Source organism: Cyprinodon tularosa, unplaced genomic scaffold (genome assembly GCF_016077235.1).
Source record: "Cyprinodon tularosa strain WSP-4 unplaced genomic scaffold, ASM1607723v1 ctg160, whole genome shotgun sequence".
Lineage (NCBI taxonomy): Eukaryota > Metazoa > Chordata > Actinopteri > Cyprinodontiformes > Cyprinodontidae > Cyprinodon > Cyprinodon tularosa.
Window position 1 is genome coordinate 41,770 of NW_024038438.1, and position 15,911 is coordinate 57,680.

Genomic DNA, 15,911 nt, shown 5'->3' on the forward strand with positions numbered 1-15,911 from the left:
TTGAATCAAGAACTGAAAACAGGGCTGACGTTGTTTTAATCTAAAACCACTCTTGTTCACTTAATCAAAGATGCATGCACGCAGCCATTCCCAAACAAGCACACAAACTAAGACAAGCGCTCTGATCCTGACCAAACACATGGAAGTCAAAAGTTCAAGATATCTGCTAAGTGAACATTAACTTCTACAGGCTTTTTTTTTTTAGGAGTCTCTGAAGGAGGCGACAGTCTGTGTACAAGCAGCATCGACGGGCCTCTTGTGCAAAGATATCAGCTGGGTGTTTTAGCTGGTGAAAGACTCTGGAGAAGAGTGCTTTATCTGATCTGGGCAGATTACAGGCACTGTCACAGGGGCCAGCCAAGAGGATTTGGAAACTAAGCTTCCTAGAACTGAGAAAACCAGACAAGCCTTTTTGACCAGGGAAGACTCTGGATTAGCACTTCCCTTGGAGACACTTGCATCTCATGACTTATAGGATCTAAGTCTTATGTCTGCATAGACAAACTGTTTAATCTCGAGGATTGCTCTTTTGATGGTGCCACAAAGGGCCACTACACAGTCTTGACGAAGCCAATCAATAGGCTGTTAAGTAAAGCTGATCTGTCTCTGAGGTCATTCCATATTTTTACTTTGTCTTTATCCACGTGACTGATGTTTTTATGAATGTTTTAAACTGACCCTATGATAGGGGGTATGAATAATCCTGGGCTTTACTGAACTCTAATCATTCTTTCCCCTGTCCGATTCAGTTTTTAATTAATTTCAATGAAGAACAGAACAAGGAGTTTGGCTCTGATTTGAAAAATATCAGCCATCTCTGAAAATAATAAACGATGTGAAAAGGTTTCAGGTTCATTGCAGTTTTCTTTAAAAGTTCCTCACAATCTCATTGCATATTTCATAAATGTTCATTTGACAATTTATTTGCTGATATTCATGTTTGTGAGGTAGGAATGTCCTTTTTTAAAGGATAGTTTTAATATGAATCTGCCAAGTATATGAATAATATTGGGCTGAACTGTATAGAAAGAAAAGCACTATGTCTTTACTTCCAAATAAGCAAATATATTATCCACATCCAAAACCATTTGGGGAGACTGGAGCACACAAACAACCCAGAGGTATCAGTTAACCTGGACTTAACCTTGATTAAACCCTGGGTATGGGTTAAAGTGCTGACCTATCACCTCGACAGTTTAATTCTAGCCATTGACCTGTTGCACCACTTATGTCATTTGGCTTACGTTTCTACCAGCCCACACATATAAGGCCTGGTCAAATGGGTAAACTCTTTAAGACTAAGAGTGACCAGTGTTCCAGAGTATAAAACATCCCACGTCATCCGGGTTTCATTTCATCTGTTTTTCACAGATGAACAAGAGCTTCTATATTTTCCTTTTATAGTCTACAAAAAATAGCACACATTTGGAGCTATAAAGACTTATTTCTGGAAAGCCTGAAAGCCTTTCTTTTATGCCCCATCCATAAGAGACACAGCCCAAAAATAAAAAAGAGGAAATAAAGATAAAAAAAATACACAATATTGCCTCTGATAGGCTGAACTTCTATTTCCATGTAACCAACTGATTGGTTTGACCAGACACGCTGATCTACAAACAGAATTTATGTTTCCTCAATTTAAACTGACAAAAGAAGGAAAAAAATGAGTGAAAGAACATAAAATAAAAATAAATACAAAAGATCTAATCAGGTAGGGCCACAGTATACTCTGTCCTGGTCACTTGGAATCCAGGCTGAAGGCTAATGATAAACTGTTTGCCATCTGGGCCTCTAGGATTTGGCAACACCTTCCCTTTAGGAGCTTAGGCTGGCAGAACCTCTCCAGTATATGAAGTGTAATCTGAAAGTGGAAACACAATAGGAGGAAACTTTCTAATCTTCTCTCATCATTGTATCGTGTCAGCCTAACATGAAAGTTTGTTTTTGGCATATTGTTGTTGCTTTAAACCTGTTGTTTTAGAAGGTGGTTTCTCTTTGGCGACTGAGTGTGATTGCTGTAGAAAGTTTTGAAAAACACAAGACAGCACTGGCACGAACCAAGGCTCAGTTTCATGGGAAAACCATAATAAGAAAACAGAAACAATTGAATTTAATTCAAGCATCCTGGTAATACTGATAACAATACTGATGAGGAAGTAATACATTTTTGGTACAGCACTAGTTATGGTCCAGTGAGCAGTGGGCACAATTTGTGAAACAGTGCCACACCCTGACAAGCTGATACATGACACCAAGGTGTGGACTTAGAATCTGTTTGGATAGTGGCACTATTAATTCCATAAAGATATAGAAACCCTTGCCTTTTTAATACCATAACCCATCGCATTTAATTATGTTATAACCAACAGGATTTTTAAATGGTTTTCTTTGCAAATAAACATCAGATAAACTCAGGAAATGCAGGTGTTCTGTGAATCCCTCAGAGATTTATTAGAGCACATCAATAAACAGATATCTGGAAAAAAGAACGGTATGTATATCAGTACGCAGATCAGTAATAAAAGCGTGGAAAGCTTTAAAACACTTTGAACACCTCATGGAGCCCAGTTCAAATCAAAAGAGCAAAGTACGACAGAGAAACTATCAAGAGATGCACTCTTATAACTAATGCAATGTATTTTAAATACATTTAATTTAAACACAAGCATCACATGTTGTGTTTCTTTCTAAAATCTATTTGTTGTTGTGCATATAAACTAAATTTCTTTCAGCAGGAAATCACAGGTAAAATTAGGCTTTATTCACCAAGCTATTAAAACATGCATGTAGTAGGTAAAGGATTTCAATAAAAAATAAAATGAAAATTAAGTTTGTATTCAAAAAGTTTAGCCACAAAGAAATTCTGCAGATGGGTAAATTAGTAGACAGGCGTGGTGTCAGCTGATTATTAGAGGGCTATCTGTTAAGAATGTCCAAGTTGTGTTTTAATTTGATACCAAACAGTGTCGTTTTGGACAGCAATCTTAGATGTAGATTTAGTTTTAGTCTTCAAGATTAAAACTTAGTTTTAGTTGCATTTTAGTCATTATGACATGTGATAGTTTTAGTTGTTTTTGGGCAAATAAAACTTAAAAAGGTTTTACTCTAGAAAACTCAAACCTATGACTAGTCATATTTTAGTCATCAAAGATCGAGGTTTAGCTCGTCAGTTTATCTTATTGCCATGTAAAACAAGGAGCGTCAACAAAATAATTGTGTCGTTGACAAAAACAATACTGATACAAAAGGTGCGAACAAAAGCAACCCTGTAAAAGTGAGCCACAAATGAAACACAGTTAATAAAGCTGCGCCTATCCAACATAAAAAATTTTATGTTCTGGTCACCCAAAGTTTGAATAAAAATGCACACCATACAGAGGACGGAAAGCCAACTATTTCTGGCACTGAGTCACTTTCTTTCCCTGTCAAAAGTATCTCCTTGCAACATTGTAAAGTCTCTTGTCGCTTGTAGAAAATTAAAAAATATTCAGTTTCACAGCTAACATACAAAAAAGTAAAAGATACAGTATTTACAACCTCTATAAACCTTTAGCACTTCAATAAAATAGAATAGTTTTTTTTTTCAAAATTTTTTTTAACAATGTGGGTGATATATTTACCTGTGTCAATGATGCCCGGATTGGAGTGAAACCAGGTAGGTAACACAAGTCCACTGAAGGTTGAGAAGCCAAGAATGAGGAGGTTGCGGGAAGAATTGAGGTCAACATACTAAAGAGAGAAAAAATGGAGGAACACAGAACTAGTTCAAATAGTTTTATCCACTCATGGTTCCAGGCTATTTTTTTTCTCTTTAAGCAGTTGATCACTATCTCTGTTTTAGAAATTGAAAAACAATTAAGCTAAAGCTAATAAGTAGAATAGACATTTACTGAACAAGACAGATTAAAAAAAGGAACATGCATTTTTATTCAGCTAAAGTCTAATATTTGTAGACTTAAATGGGGGTTAAGTCAAAAAAGAAGGCAAGGACCTTTTCGTCCTATTGCACACAACGGTCAATGTTTAACATTTACAGCAGCAAGTCGCGACAAACACATACAGCCTCGTTCACGCTTCCAAAATTATGGAGTTAATTTTATCCTGTTATTGTTACAAGCAAAGCCCTTGTTTTGTAAACAGAACTAAAAAAATAAAAAGCGTTCACTGCTGTGCACATTGAGCCATGCAAAAATTCTTCTAACATCCAGCAGACCAATTCCTCTCTCCACAGGAAAGCTAACCACCAGCAGTAAAAATAATGTGATCTGGAAAACAACATTTAAAAAGAATGCAACTTGTAAAATTAATAAAAAAAAAAACTATGAAAAAAATTAGGATAAGATAAAACAATAAAAAACATGGAACGTGAAAAAAAACCCCATAGAAAACAGCAGTCACTGTAAAAAAAATATATATATTTCTGGATATCAATTTGTTCAAATTTACATCTGCAAAATAGGTTCTGTTATGGAACCAAAGAAATTGAGCAAATTTCACTCAATACAACTGCCTCACCTTGGACTTTACATAATGTTCAATTTATTTTGGACCTTATTTTTTTTTAAACCTAAAACTCACCCTGTTGTTTCAGTTCAGTGCTAAAACTGATCACATCTGCGTTAGAACTCCATCAAGGTTTTGCAAAGACTTTGACTCAAGGGAGTTTGTTTTTGTTCAGTGAAATCAGAGCAGATGATATAGTATGCAGAAAAAAAAAGCAAAACAGTACAAAGTTTCATCTGTTTTACGAAGAATATCAATAATTTTTTTTGAAGGAAAATGACCACCCTGGGTGGAACTTAGAAGAGTAATGTGATGCTGAGTTTGTGTTTTGCAGGAGCAAAGAGATTTCAGCTTTAGGGGTGTTAGATCCTGCAAAAGCTTCAGCAGGCACCCTGCTGCTTGTTTTCCTTAACACTTGTTTAAAAACAGCAAGAAACTTGTAAGAAAGAGGCAAGGAGCAACAGCATTAGATAAACAAACCAAAGAAAAAGCTATTATTAGTTGTTATTGGTTATTTAAATACTGTAATATTTTCAGCTTCAACAAATCTTCCACATCTCACGCTAATTTCTCTACACTGAAGAAGGGTTGTTAATTAAGGTTGCTGATAAAATATGAGAACACAGTTAATACTTTGATATAAGACAGGAGGCCTTTCCGATAAAACAAATCTAGAACATTAGTGAAAAAGGGAAGAAAGAAAAGTTTTATTTTTTTTATTGCAATTAAAAATAACCATTAACGACTTTAAAACTCATGAGGAATATTTTTGCTAAATTACTATGAAAGACTTTTGGCAAATCAGCCTTGCCCATGTAAGATGATAAGGAGAGAGTCTCATAGTTTTCTTGAAAAGAAAAGATAAAAAGCCAACCTGATGTGTTTACCTGAAGGTTGGATATCCCCACAGCTGCAATCATGCCAAACATGACAAGAAACATGCCTCCGATAACAGGGTCAGGGATAGTGATAAAAACAGCTCCAAACTTCCCAAAGACGCCTAAAAAAATCATCAAAACTGCGGTTGTCTGGAGGACCAGTCGGCTACCAACCTAAACGAAACAAGAAATAAAAGTTAAGTGCAATTGATTATAGTTAGATATGTCTGGGAGAAGACTCAATCACAGGATCAAGAACAGTGGATCGCAACAAATCTATTTTTTGTGTTTGTTTTATTTATTGTTCAATTATCAGCTTTTAAGTATGATTTTTAAAATCTTGCAAAGAATATGTTGTAGTCTAACTCAGCAAACCCCTGGTTATAAATGGGCTTTGCTGACTTGAATCCCATCATTCATTTTCCTAAATCATCAGTTTTAACTCTTCTTATGGCTCAGTGCTGGGGAAAGAATAACATAATCTCTCTATTCTCCTATTCTACAGAATCTGTTAGTTCATCTCTAAAGTTCTGCTCTCTCTGCTTTTCCTCAGAGTAGCTTTGCCTCGTCTGTTCCTGTTTGGCTGTGACGCCATCCTGGAGAGAAACATCAGCTGTGCTGCTTCCATCATCACCCTTGTTTATAGATGCTGGAGATCAGCCTGTTTTCCAGTGTAGTCCTGTTTCTCTGACCGTGACTGGCTGGATGTGCTCTCTTCATCCTCTGACATGGGAGCTGGCTCGGAGCTCGTCGGCCTGGCTGTGTGTTTCCTGGACGGGGCCGCCTTTTAGAGCTGCTTTTTGTGTCTCTGCTTCTGTCTCCTTGAACCTGAGTAGGCCTCGGCAGATGGCCGCTCACACTGAGCCTGGTTCTGCTGGAGGTTTCTTCCTGTTAAAAGGGAGTTTTTCCTCTCCAATGTCGCTACAAGCATGCTTAGTGTGAGGGATTGTATTTGAGTCAATGAGTCAATGCAATCAACTGGTTTTCCTTAGATAGAAAACTTTGTATCAATGTGATTGTATGATCTGGTTGAACTGTAAAGTGCCTCGAGATGACATATGTTGTGAATTTGGCGCTATATAAATAAACTGAATTGAATTGAAATTGAAATAATGCAGCTCTGCCCCATTGTCAGCTTTCATACTCCCTGACAGCTGGTAGAAAAATGGCTTCTAGAGAATTCGCTGGATGATCATGAAAAGTATTTGACGATTTTGAAGTAATTACATCACAAAAAACAGACAATCTTGGTGAAAACTCATTCTATGACTCTAATTAAGGTCACCATGTCTTAAGACTACATTTTGTTTATTCTACGATGCATTTTTAAATTGAGTAAATCTTGTTCCATTAATTTCCAAACAAAGAAGAAGCTTTCTAATTTATAATTTGAAATGAAACATCAGAAAAAGGGTTTTTTGAGAATAACCGTTTCTCTCAGTTAATTTCAAATTATGATTTTTTTTCAGTTTTAGGCTCTTACTCCAACATCATTTTGTTTTTCAAATAATTTTATGTTTTCAAATTATTTTTTCCTATTTCTTTTATAACTTCTTATACTATACATATTTAATATTTTCAATGTTTCTTCCAACTTCTCCTTTTCAGATTGAGTATTATATACATTGTATTCTTTTCAAATTGCGTTTCACAGATCATATTTTCTTCACTTCAAGTCTGTTGGGATCCTCAGGCTTGCCCACCAGAGGGCGCCGAGGATCCTCTTCTGCTCTTTGCCATTTTTCCCTTAGGGTTGGCGTTACTGTGGGGATCTGGAGAATACCCACTGTCTCCAGCAGAGTGCGCCGTGGGTCTTCTGGAGCTGGAACCTTCCTGCACACCTGTTGCTAATCCTCTCATCAGAAGACCTCTCCTTTATAAGCTCCTGCCTGACCTTGCTTCCACGCCGCAGTGTTGATCTTAGTTGGTTAGCTTCTGAGTCTCTGTTTTGATTGAATCTCTAGTGTGAGATTCCGATTCTAATCTCTCCTTTGTCTGTGCCTCACAGGAAACCTGTCTCTGGTCTGAAGCTCAGGAGGAGCTGCCCCTCTGGAACCCTGTCTCTGGTCTGAAGCTCAGGAAGAGCTGCATCACAGGAAACCAGTCTCAAGCCAGAAGCTCTAGGAGAGCCTAACCTGCTAGTCTGCCCTGGTGAGCCAACCCGGAGATTCCTACGTGGATGTAACCTAAGACTCCTATGTGGAGTTTCCCTGGAGGTACCTACGTGGAATCAGCTTCAAGAGTCATATGTGGATTTTCCCCGTCGTTCCCTGCTAAGAGCTGGAAGCTCAGCCTGAAGAATCCTTCGTGTTATTTCTTCTGTTGTTCTCTGCTGTGAGATGGAAGCTAAGCTAGAAGAATCCTTTGTGCTAATCCCCTGTTGTTCTCTGCTGTGAGCTGGAAGCTCAAATCTAGTACTGCCTTGCTAAGCCTGAAGCTAGATGCTAGCCTCTCATGAACTCTGCTAGCCAACAGTCTCCAGTCCCAGTCAAGACTCCAGTGAACCAGCCCCTGATCCATTCCAGTCTCAGTACTTTAACCTTTTGTTTCAGAACTTTATTAAACATTTGAACTTTTTCCCTGCCTCCTCCGTGTGTGTTCTGCATCTTGGGCTTGCCTCCATAACCCATCATGACAAAGTCCAGTGCAAACGCTCACTTTTAACTTAAGTTGTTGCGAATGTCCAGCATACCAATACAAATGGGTCGTCGCCCCTTACTCCAGATAAACGCCCGCCCCAAGACATGAAGCTATTTGAAAATGTATACAGTAATCCCTATAACTCAATCTGAGAAACATAAATCAAAAAAATTTAAATATTAAATCTTTTAAGAAATCTGTGAAGTCATATTTATAAAAACTAAAATTTCAAAAAGTATAATATATGAAAAATTGATTTAAAAAAAATGAAACCAGTCTTAAACCCTATTTTTAATAAACATTTTGCAAAGTTTTATTTCTGGATTGCCTTTTTTCAAATTTTCATTACTTGTAACAATAATTAAACACTCTGTTGTATGATACAATTACTCTCAGTAAATGTTAGTGTTGCACCTATAACGATACCAGTGTCGGGCGGGGCCCCGATCCAGCACTAAAATGGTGATATCGGTATAGGCGAGTGCCAACAAATAGGGCATCGAAACCCTTTTGAGAGCCAAAAGTTTATTAAACTATTGCCACCCATTCCAGGTAGGCAATAAAAAGTTCTTCTGGATTCACTTTGTATTAGTCTTTTTCCGGCTTCACAAAGGTAGGCAGCAGCTTGACAAAGCCATGATGGCAATTATTTTACATCCAAGTAGTATGCAGTTCTTCATATATACACACACGTATCAATTTCAAAGAGATGGTATCGGTATTGGCCAGTACTGCACAGCCAGATATCGAGTATTATATTGGGGCCAAAAAATGGCATTGGCGCAACACTAGTAAATGTACCTTTAGTAGAATAGATTGCAAGACTGTCACAGCTGTATATGATTAACTTGTGACGGTAGACAGTTTCTGTTTCATATAAATTATACTTTCTCTCATCTCTAACATGTCTGAACAATGCAATGAATGTCTGACGTCACATAACCTTGCTGCTTAAATGACTCTGTAAAAGTCTTTCAGCTGTTTTAAAGGGGAATCCCTTCATGCTTTTTTTTTCTTATGGAATAATCCAGTTTCTTTTATGAGGAACTCAGTGAAGCCTCTCATTCTACAGTTTCAATTAGCAGTTAATTTTTATGGTGCCAAACATGGTTGTGATTCACTCGGCACATGTCCAAAAAACATCAATGCTGATGAAAAGGGGAAACGTTACTCCAAAACAGGTTTAACAAATCAAATGTTTTGTGCATTGTCAGAAATCCGCCAACGCCCTTCGTGAGAAGGTATTTCAATGAATAATTAGAGTAGGTTTACATTAGCTTGTTTACTATGGAAATTTAATAAAAGGGGAAAAAAAGAAATAAATATGTCTTTAGATAAATGAATGTATTATGAAATGAATATCTGTACCATTTAATAATGAATTGTAAAGTGAATTAAATACACATACCTTTAAATGTAACAATAAATAATTAATAAATGTATAACTTATTTTTTGTTTAATCCATCAATTAAGATTTTTATGTACTATTTAATTATGAACTGTAAGATAATTAAATATACCTTCTAAATTATGATATGAACTAATAGTAATTTCTGAAAATAAATCAATTTGCATATACAGTTGTTATGCGTTTTATATTCATTTGTTTACAGCAGGGGAGCTAGATATTTTTTGGTCTGTTGGATTTTAATTAAATGTGATGTGGGTGGATGTTTTATTGATAAAATAAAATGTATTAATCTTATAAACTCTTGTAGCCCTTTCTGTGTTGAGTTTAGTTTTTTGTGCTGCCTTACATTCAGATTCCCATTCATCCATAAAATTTGATGTTTCAAAGATTCTAGTATGTGGTTAGTGGTTAGAGCATTGCCCTTGTGCTCTGAGAAAGTTGCAAGTACCCGGTTTGAGCCCCACAGATTCCACTCTGGGTTCCAGAGCATAACACTTAACCCCACACTGCTGCCTGGGTGCCACTCAATGGCGGCCAACTGCTCCCCAAGGGGATGGGTCAAATGCAGAGAGGGAATTTCCCTATTGTAGGACAATTTAGGGATTTAATTTTTTTTTTTTACTGAAGAAAAAGAAATCAACAACAAAATGTATCACTTGTTTTTTTTTTTACAACTTCTTTCTTTTTATGAATCTTTCAAAATAGCATCCTTTGTCTCTGATTCTCACACCTGAGATGTATATGTATGTAGGTCCCCCACACTCTAAGAATGGATTGCTCTGAAAAACTACCAATAGTCAGTTAAACCAGTGTCGGTTGGATTAACCAACATTTTCTTCAAAAACGAAGCCATTGATTTCGGATCAAACAATTTAATTGGCTTACCAAACAACCAATACAAATGATAGCTGATGGTTTAATAATCTGACTGTTTGGCTGTAGTCAAGTGTAGTGTGTAATAAATATGAACCTAGAGAATAAATACAATCACGCTAGCAAGCTAATTCTGCTACATATTTCCAGCTGAATAAGGTCAGCGATTATTTACATTGGATAGCAATGGCTCTTAAAATGGATAAATTCTCATTTATTACTCAAAAACGCTATGATGGGGAGGACAAAAAGACAAAATGGCTTAATGTTACAACTAGAAAAATATTTCTGCACTTTGTTTAGTTCATAACGGTAGGGAACATTCGAGAAACCTGTAAAACTCCAACGTTTTTTTGTATTTACATAGCAGCACAGTTGGCTGGGAACTGAAACACAACACTACCATTTGGTGTACAGTAAGTGAAGGCAGATGTTCAACCAAGCCAGTGTCTAAAGGATTTCTGCTAGTACTCCCTTGGTAGTGGTTACAGAGGCTGGAGAGGTGGAGACTGCGGGTTGCAAGTGTACCCGACAAATCATGCAGCTACTGCATAGCGCGTGTCCATCTCCTTAAAGGAGAATTCCGGTTTTTAACACTTTTAGCCAATTTTCTGTAGTGTCCAGGATGAAATCGAATGATCGACACCAAAATTTTGACAATTGGTCCTGTCTCTGCTTTTTGGCTCATGCAGAATCCCCCCCTGGCTGCTTTAGAATGGCTTCCATTGTGCATGTCCGATAATGTCCTTAAAACAACCTTAAACGTTCTTTTTTTTAAATATGCTACTCACCGGGTCGTCAGCGCTGTTCAATGACGTTCCAAAAAAAGTTTCGTAAAGAAAAAACGTTCCTGTAGTGTTTTATTTAGCATTTTGTAAATCCCATTGAGTTCTGTTGGAATAGTCAATATTCCCCTGCCACCAGAAACGGAAATGGGGCCTGTTTACACAGTTGTAGTCTTTTCGCTTCACTCTGTGTACTCCGACGTCGAGAATCAAGAATCCACCTTTCGTATTCCATTTTCAGAGTTTTTTAAAGTGTTTAACAGAGACGTTAGCACCTCGACGACGCTGACGAGCTGGTGAGTAGCATATTTTAAAAAAAGAACGTTTAAGGTTGTTTTAAGGACATTATCGGACATGCACAATGGAAGCCATTCTAAAGCAGCCAGGGGGGGATTCTGCATGAGCCAAGAAGCAGAGACAGGACCAGTTGTCAAAATTTTGGTGTCGATCATTCGATTTCATCCTGGACACTACAGAAAATGGGCTAAAAGTGTTAAAAACCGGAATTCTCCTTTAAGTGATTTTAATATTAAAAACTTAAATCATTCTTGTACACAATGCACTGGAGTGGCAACCCAGGACTGGTCCCTGGGGGACACCACATGATAGAGGAGCAGAGGAGGAAGTAAGAGTCATTAAGGCTGACACAGAAAGTTCAATCAGCCAAATATGACCTGAATCACTCCAAAGCTATGCCGCTGATGCCCACCCACTGTTCCAAACCAGAGATCAAGACTTTGTGGATCACAGTGTCGAATGCAGCAGTTAAATATAAAAGCACAAGCATAACACAGTCACCAGGGTCTGTGGCTAAAATGATATCATTAAAAACTCTCAAAAGAGCTAAATAATATTTATAATTGAACTTTATTTATCTCACACTGGAGAAATTTACCTCTGCCATTAACCCATTCCCTTGGGGAGCAGTGGGCTGCAATTGTGCAGCACCCAGGGAGCAGTGTGGGGTAAAGGGTCTTGCTTAGGGACCCAGAGTGGAGGCTGTGGGGATCAGAATAGGTACTTGCAACCTTCTCAGAGCACAAGCGCACTGCTCTAACCACTAGGCCAACACTCCTCAAGAGATAAAATCTCTTCAGAAGAGATTTTATCAATGAAGAAGTGAAGACATTTTTTCACAAGCAGTGGGAGAAGCCTTTGTACCAACTGTCTGCTTTGAATTAAGAGCTGAGCCAATATTTGGAACTAAGCATGCAGTTTGTGACAGACAGAATAATATTAGACAGATATGCCCTTTTAGCATTTTCACAGTTGTTTGATAATGTCGCCAGCAGTCCCTGAATACTTGAAAAGAAACTTGTAGTTTTTCCTTTTTCCATTTTTGCTCAGCATTACAGCGTTCATGTCTGACAGCACGAGTTATGTTATTTAACTACTATGTTTACAGTAAGTATAGCTGCCAAACTAAATGATTTAGTTCAAACTAAAGAGATCTGAATTCAGATGCATGCTTTGATTTTTTTACTTAATTCCTGGTTTATTAAATAAAGTAAGAGCAAAACCCAAAACATCAACGTTTGTGTTTGTATACTGAAAATAGTTAAATTGGGCTAGCCAATAGTACCAATTGAAGCCAAATACCTTGGTAATTCCAAGTGCAGCAATGTTTTGGCTGAAGGAAGTTGTGCCATTTCCAGTACCCCAGATTGCAGCCAGGACACAGCCGATGCCCTCAACACCGATGCCGCGGTTGATGGCGTGAGTGGGTGGTGGAGGAGCACCAGACAAACGTGCACAAGCATAATAGTCACCAATGGATTCCATGGTAGATGCCAAGACGCCTGCCATCATTCCCAACACTGAGGACAAACTTACAGTGGGCATGCCCCACTGACCTGTGGACCGGAAACAAAATAGACATAATTAAACTTTCCAAAACCTTGTTTCAAAAGAAACTGATTGTTTTATTTTTTATTTTCGCTTCATTATATTAACATTTTATTAAAAATAGGATTGGTTCTTGCGTTACTGTTAGCACATTCAAATGACAATGTTTTAAAACAACTGGTGGATGATATATTCTTTGAAAGCAAACTTGTGTACAAAAAAAGAAGGGACTGAAACAGGTATTTGTAGCCTTCTTCAGAATGCCATTGTATTGACTCATCCAACTCAGTAAGTGGGATAAGTCAGAATTTGGAATAAGTTTTGAGGTTAAAACCTCTATGCTCAGAATTTCTGTTTTCATAAATCCCCTTAGCCCTTATCCCGGAACTGTCATGATGTGGGCACTGATGGTTGACCTAATTGCTCAGTCCATTAACCTGTCTAACTCTGTCCAGTGGTTCATTACTGCTCATTTAATCCACCTGCTGCTGCTTCAATTCATACGGCTCAGTTCCAGCCATCATGGTGAGATTATGCTGCTGATGTTCTTGTTCTAGTGCTCGTTCTCAGGGGCCAGTGGAGAGAGGGTGTTTTTAGTGTTCTGTATTGTTTCTGATTTCCCGATCGGCCTCTTATCCACTGAGCGTGCCCTGTTCCTGTCTTGGCTCAGTGGAGAGAGCATTTTTTTTTAGCGTTCTGTAGTGTTCCTGATATCCTGATGAACTGTTCTGCCTCTCAACCACTGAGCCTGCCTGTTCCCATCTGAATGTTCTACCTGAACTATCTGTGGACTCCTGGAACCACGAACCAGCCTGTCCCTGTTTCGATCGGTACCCCTGAATGGGCTCTGTACTCCTGGACCTCTGAAACTTCTTGTTCTGATCTGTTCTCCGGGGCTGCAGCATCTGGGACACTCTTGGCGGTGCCCGCTGCATCTCGTTGGCAGCCCACCAGCTGGATCCTACATCGTTTTCTGGAGATGGACTAAACTGTTGAACCAGGTTAGTGACTTAAATGGATAATCACCCTCCGTCAGATTATCATTGTCACTAATCTGTGTTTTTCTCCAACTAGAGTTTCCAGTGATGGGCGGCTCCCAGCCCTAACCGCTTATACCTTGGATTCACATCCCAGTTCTGTTGAATAAAGGCTTTGAATTATCGCACTGTCGTCTGTCTCGCTGTGAATACTGGGTGCCTCTGTCCTGCTCTATGACAGGAACAAATGAATCATACAAGTTATTCCATAAAAAAGCTGGACATTAGCAGGATTTCTAGAAGCTATCTGTGGCACATTTGAGCTGAGCTCAGAGTTTCTTTGTAGTGTACAGAGGGTAGCGAGGGGCAAATCGCTCAGTGGGCATGCTCAAACAAGGATTTTTCTTCTTCTTTTTCCTCTCAGATGAAAACACAAAAGCATGACGGGGATGCAAGTGAAATGGAGTTTTTTCCAGTAGCCACGTTTGCTCAGTCATGGCTTTCAGCATACAAAATTGCACAAATTGCCAAGGCAGTAGTGCGTTTTATTTTTTTTTTTGTGAGTTTCATATTCCTTCTCTACTCGTTTGGCTATTGATAGTCAAGTCTGATTAGCGCCATCTCACTGTGGAGCTGAGTCTGACATGGTTTTTAGACGTACAGTGTAAGCAGGTAGATCGCATCAGAGCGTCGGGTCTCACAGTGTGAGAACATGCATCTTGAGCTGTAAACTTTTAAACCCTGGGGTTCCCTGGTTAATATGGATGATGGCATATGAGTTGGTGGATGGATCTGCGTTTTCCTGTTAGGAGTAGTAACTTCCAAGCTTTTGAGCGAGAATTGCAACAAAAGACGCATTTTATAATGGAAATTAGAAAACAAGCATTCCAGACATAAAACCGTTAAAAGTTTTCAATTGAAAAAAGGTTTTTAGAGTAACTTTACTCTTAACCCACATTGTATTTTCAATTTTGCTTCAATTTTGCTTTTATGTTTTATATTTTCTCCTACACAGGTTTTCTATTGGTCTGCATGTAAAAACAAATGAATGATGAATGACATTTTTAAAAATCATTCTTAAAAAGAGAAATAAAAAATACATTTATATAATTACTAAATAAAAAAGTCTCAGAAAAAGTAATAAAAAAAGATTTTGATTAAACAGCAGTGTTACTCTTAAAACATTTTTTAATACATACATTTTTCAGAGATTTCAGGATTGCATTTTATTTTTATTTGTTTCACCAAATATATTTTTTGTTTTTGCTTACAACAATAATGGAGCAAACTTCAATTCATAGAGATAGATTACCTTTTTGCATGACTGCATCAAATCTAAAAACTGTCCATCTTAAAAATAGCATGAAGCTAAGGCGGAAATTCAACTGAAGAAACTCTGATTACTTCCATTCAATCTGAGGCTGATCCGCCTCCGATGCAGCCAATCCGCTTCAAGCTACATTTCCTCGATGCCAATCATCTTCCAGCACACAACTTAAAAGCCACTCCAAATCATCTCTAGGCCTGCTCTTCAACAAGCGCAAGATCCGTCGCTCCTATGTCGGACTTTGATTCAGACAAATCAACTTACCTCCAAATCCTCCGGCTCGAAGAAGTTCCCGTCTAGCCGCTCTCTCATCTCTGTCCTCCGCACTGCGCTCCAGGGGCATTTTGCCAGGCTCCGACTTAGTCTCAGCTCAACTTTCTCAGTTAGCCTCCCTTTTGCCTCATCAAGATTCATCTCCTTCCCCCCTCCATCCGCTCCTCCGTCTGCGCCGAATCCAGGTCGTAAGCGGTCATGTAAATCCTCCGCCGCCCCCCCCGCCAAACGCAGCAGAGGACGTCCCAGCTCTACCCCATCTCCAGCCGCCGTAGCGCCCGGTCACTCTCTTCGTTCCGACGCAAACCCAGGTCCTTCTTTAGATGTTCCCACCATGTTAGCTTCTCAATCCATAGCGGCTCCACCTTTCCACAATCCTCCCGCCGTTGACCAGTTTT

At 38.5% G+C, this 15,911-nt stretch overlaps 1 protein-coding gene across 1 annotated transcript in view; it reads right to left on the minus strand.

The window, feature by feature from the left end:
* The window catches only part of si:dkey-106n21.1 (solute carrier family 23 member 2), an 81,335-nt gene that overhangs the window by 10,417 nt on the left and 55,007 nt on the right, over nucleotides 1–15,911 (minus strand). The window contains exons 8-10 of the mRNA XM_038280454.1: nucleotides 12,691–12,944; nucleotides 5,391–5,555; nucleotides 3,621–3,729 (exon numbers count right to left, since the gene is read on the minus strand). Coding sequence (XP_038136382.1) covers nucleotides 3,621–3,729; nucleotides 5,391–5,555; nucleotides 12,691–12,944 — 528 coding nt within the window. The remainder of the gene's footprint in view (nucleotides 1–3,620; nucleotides 3,730–5,390; nucleotides 5,556–12,690; nucleotides 12,945–15,911) is intronic.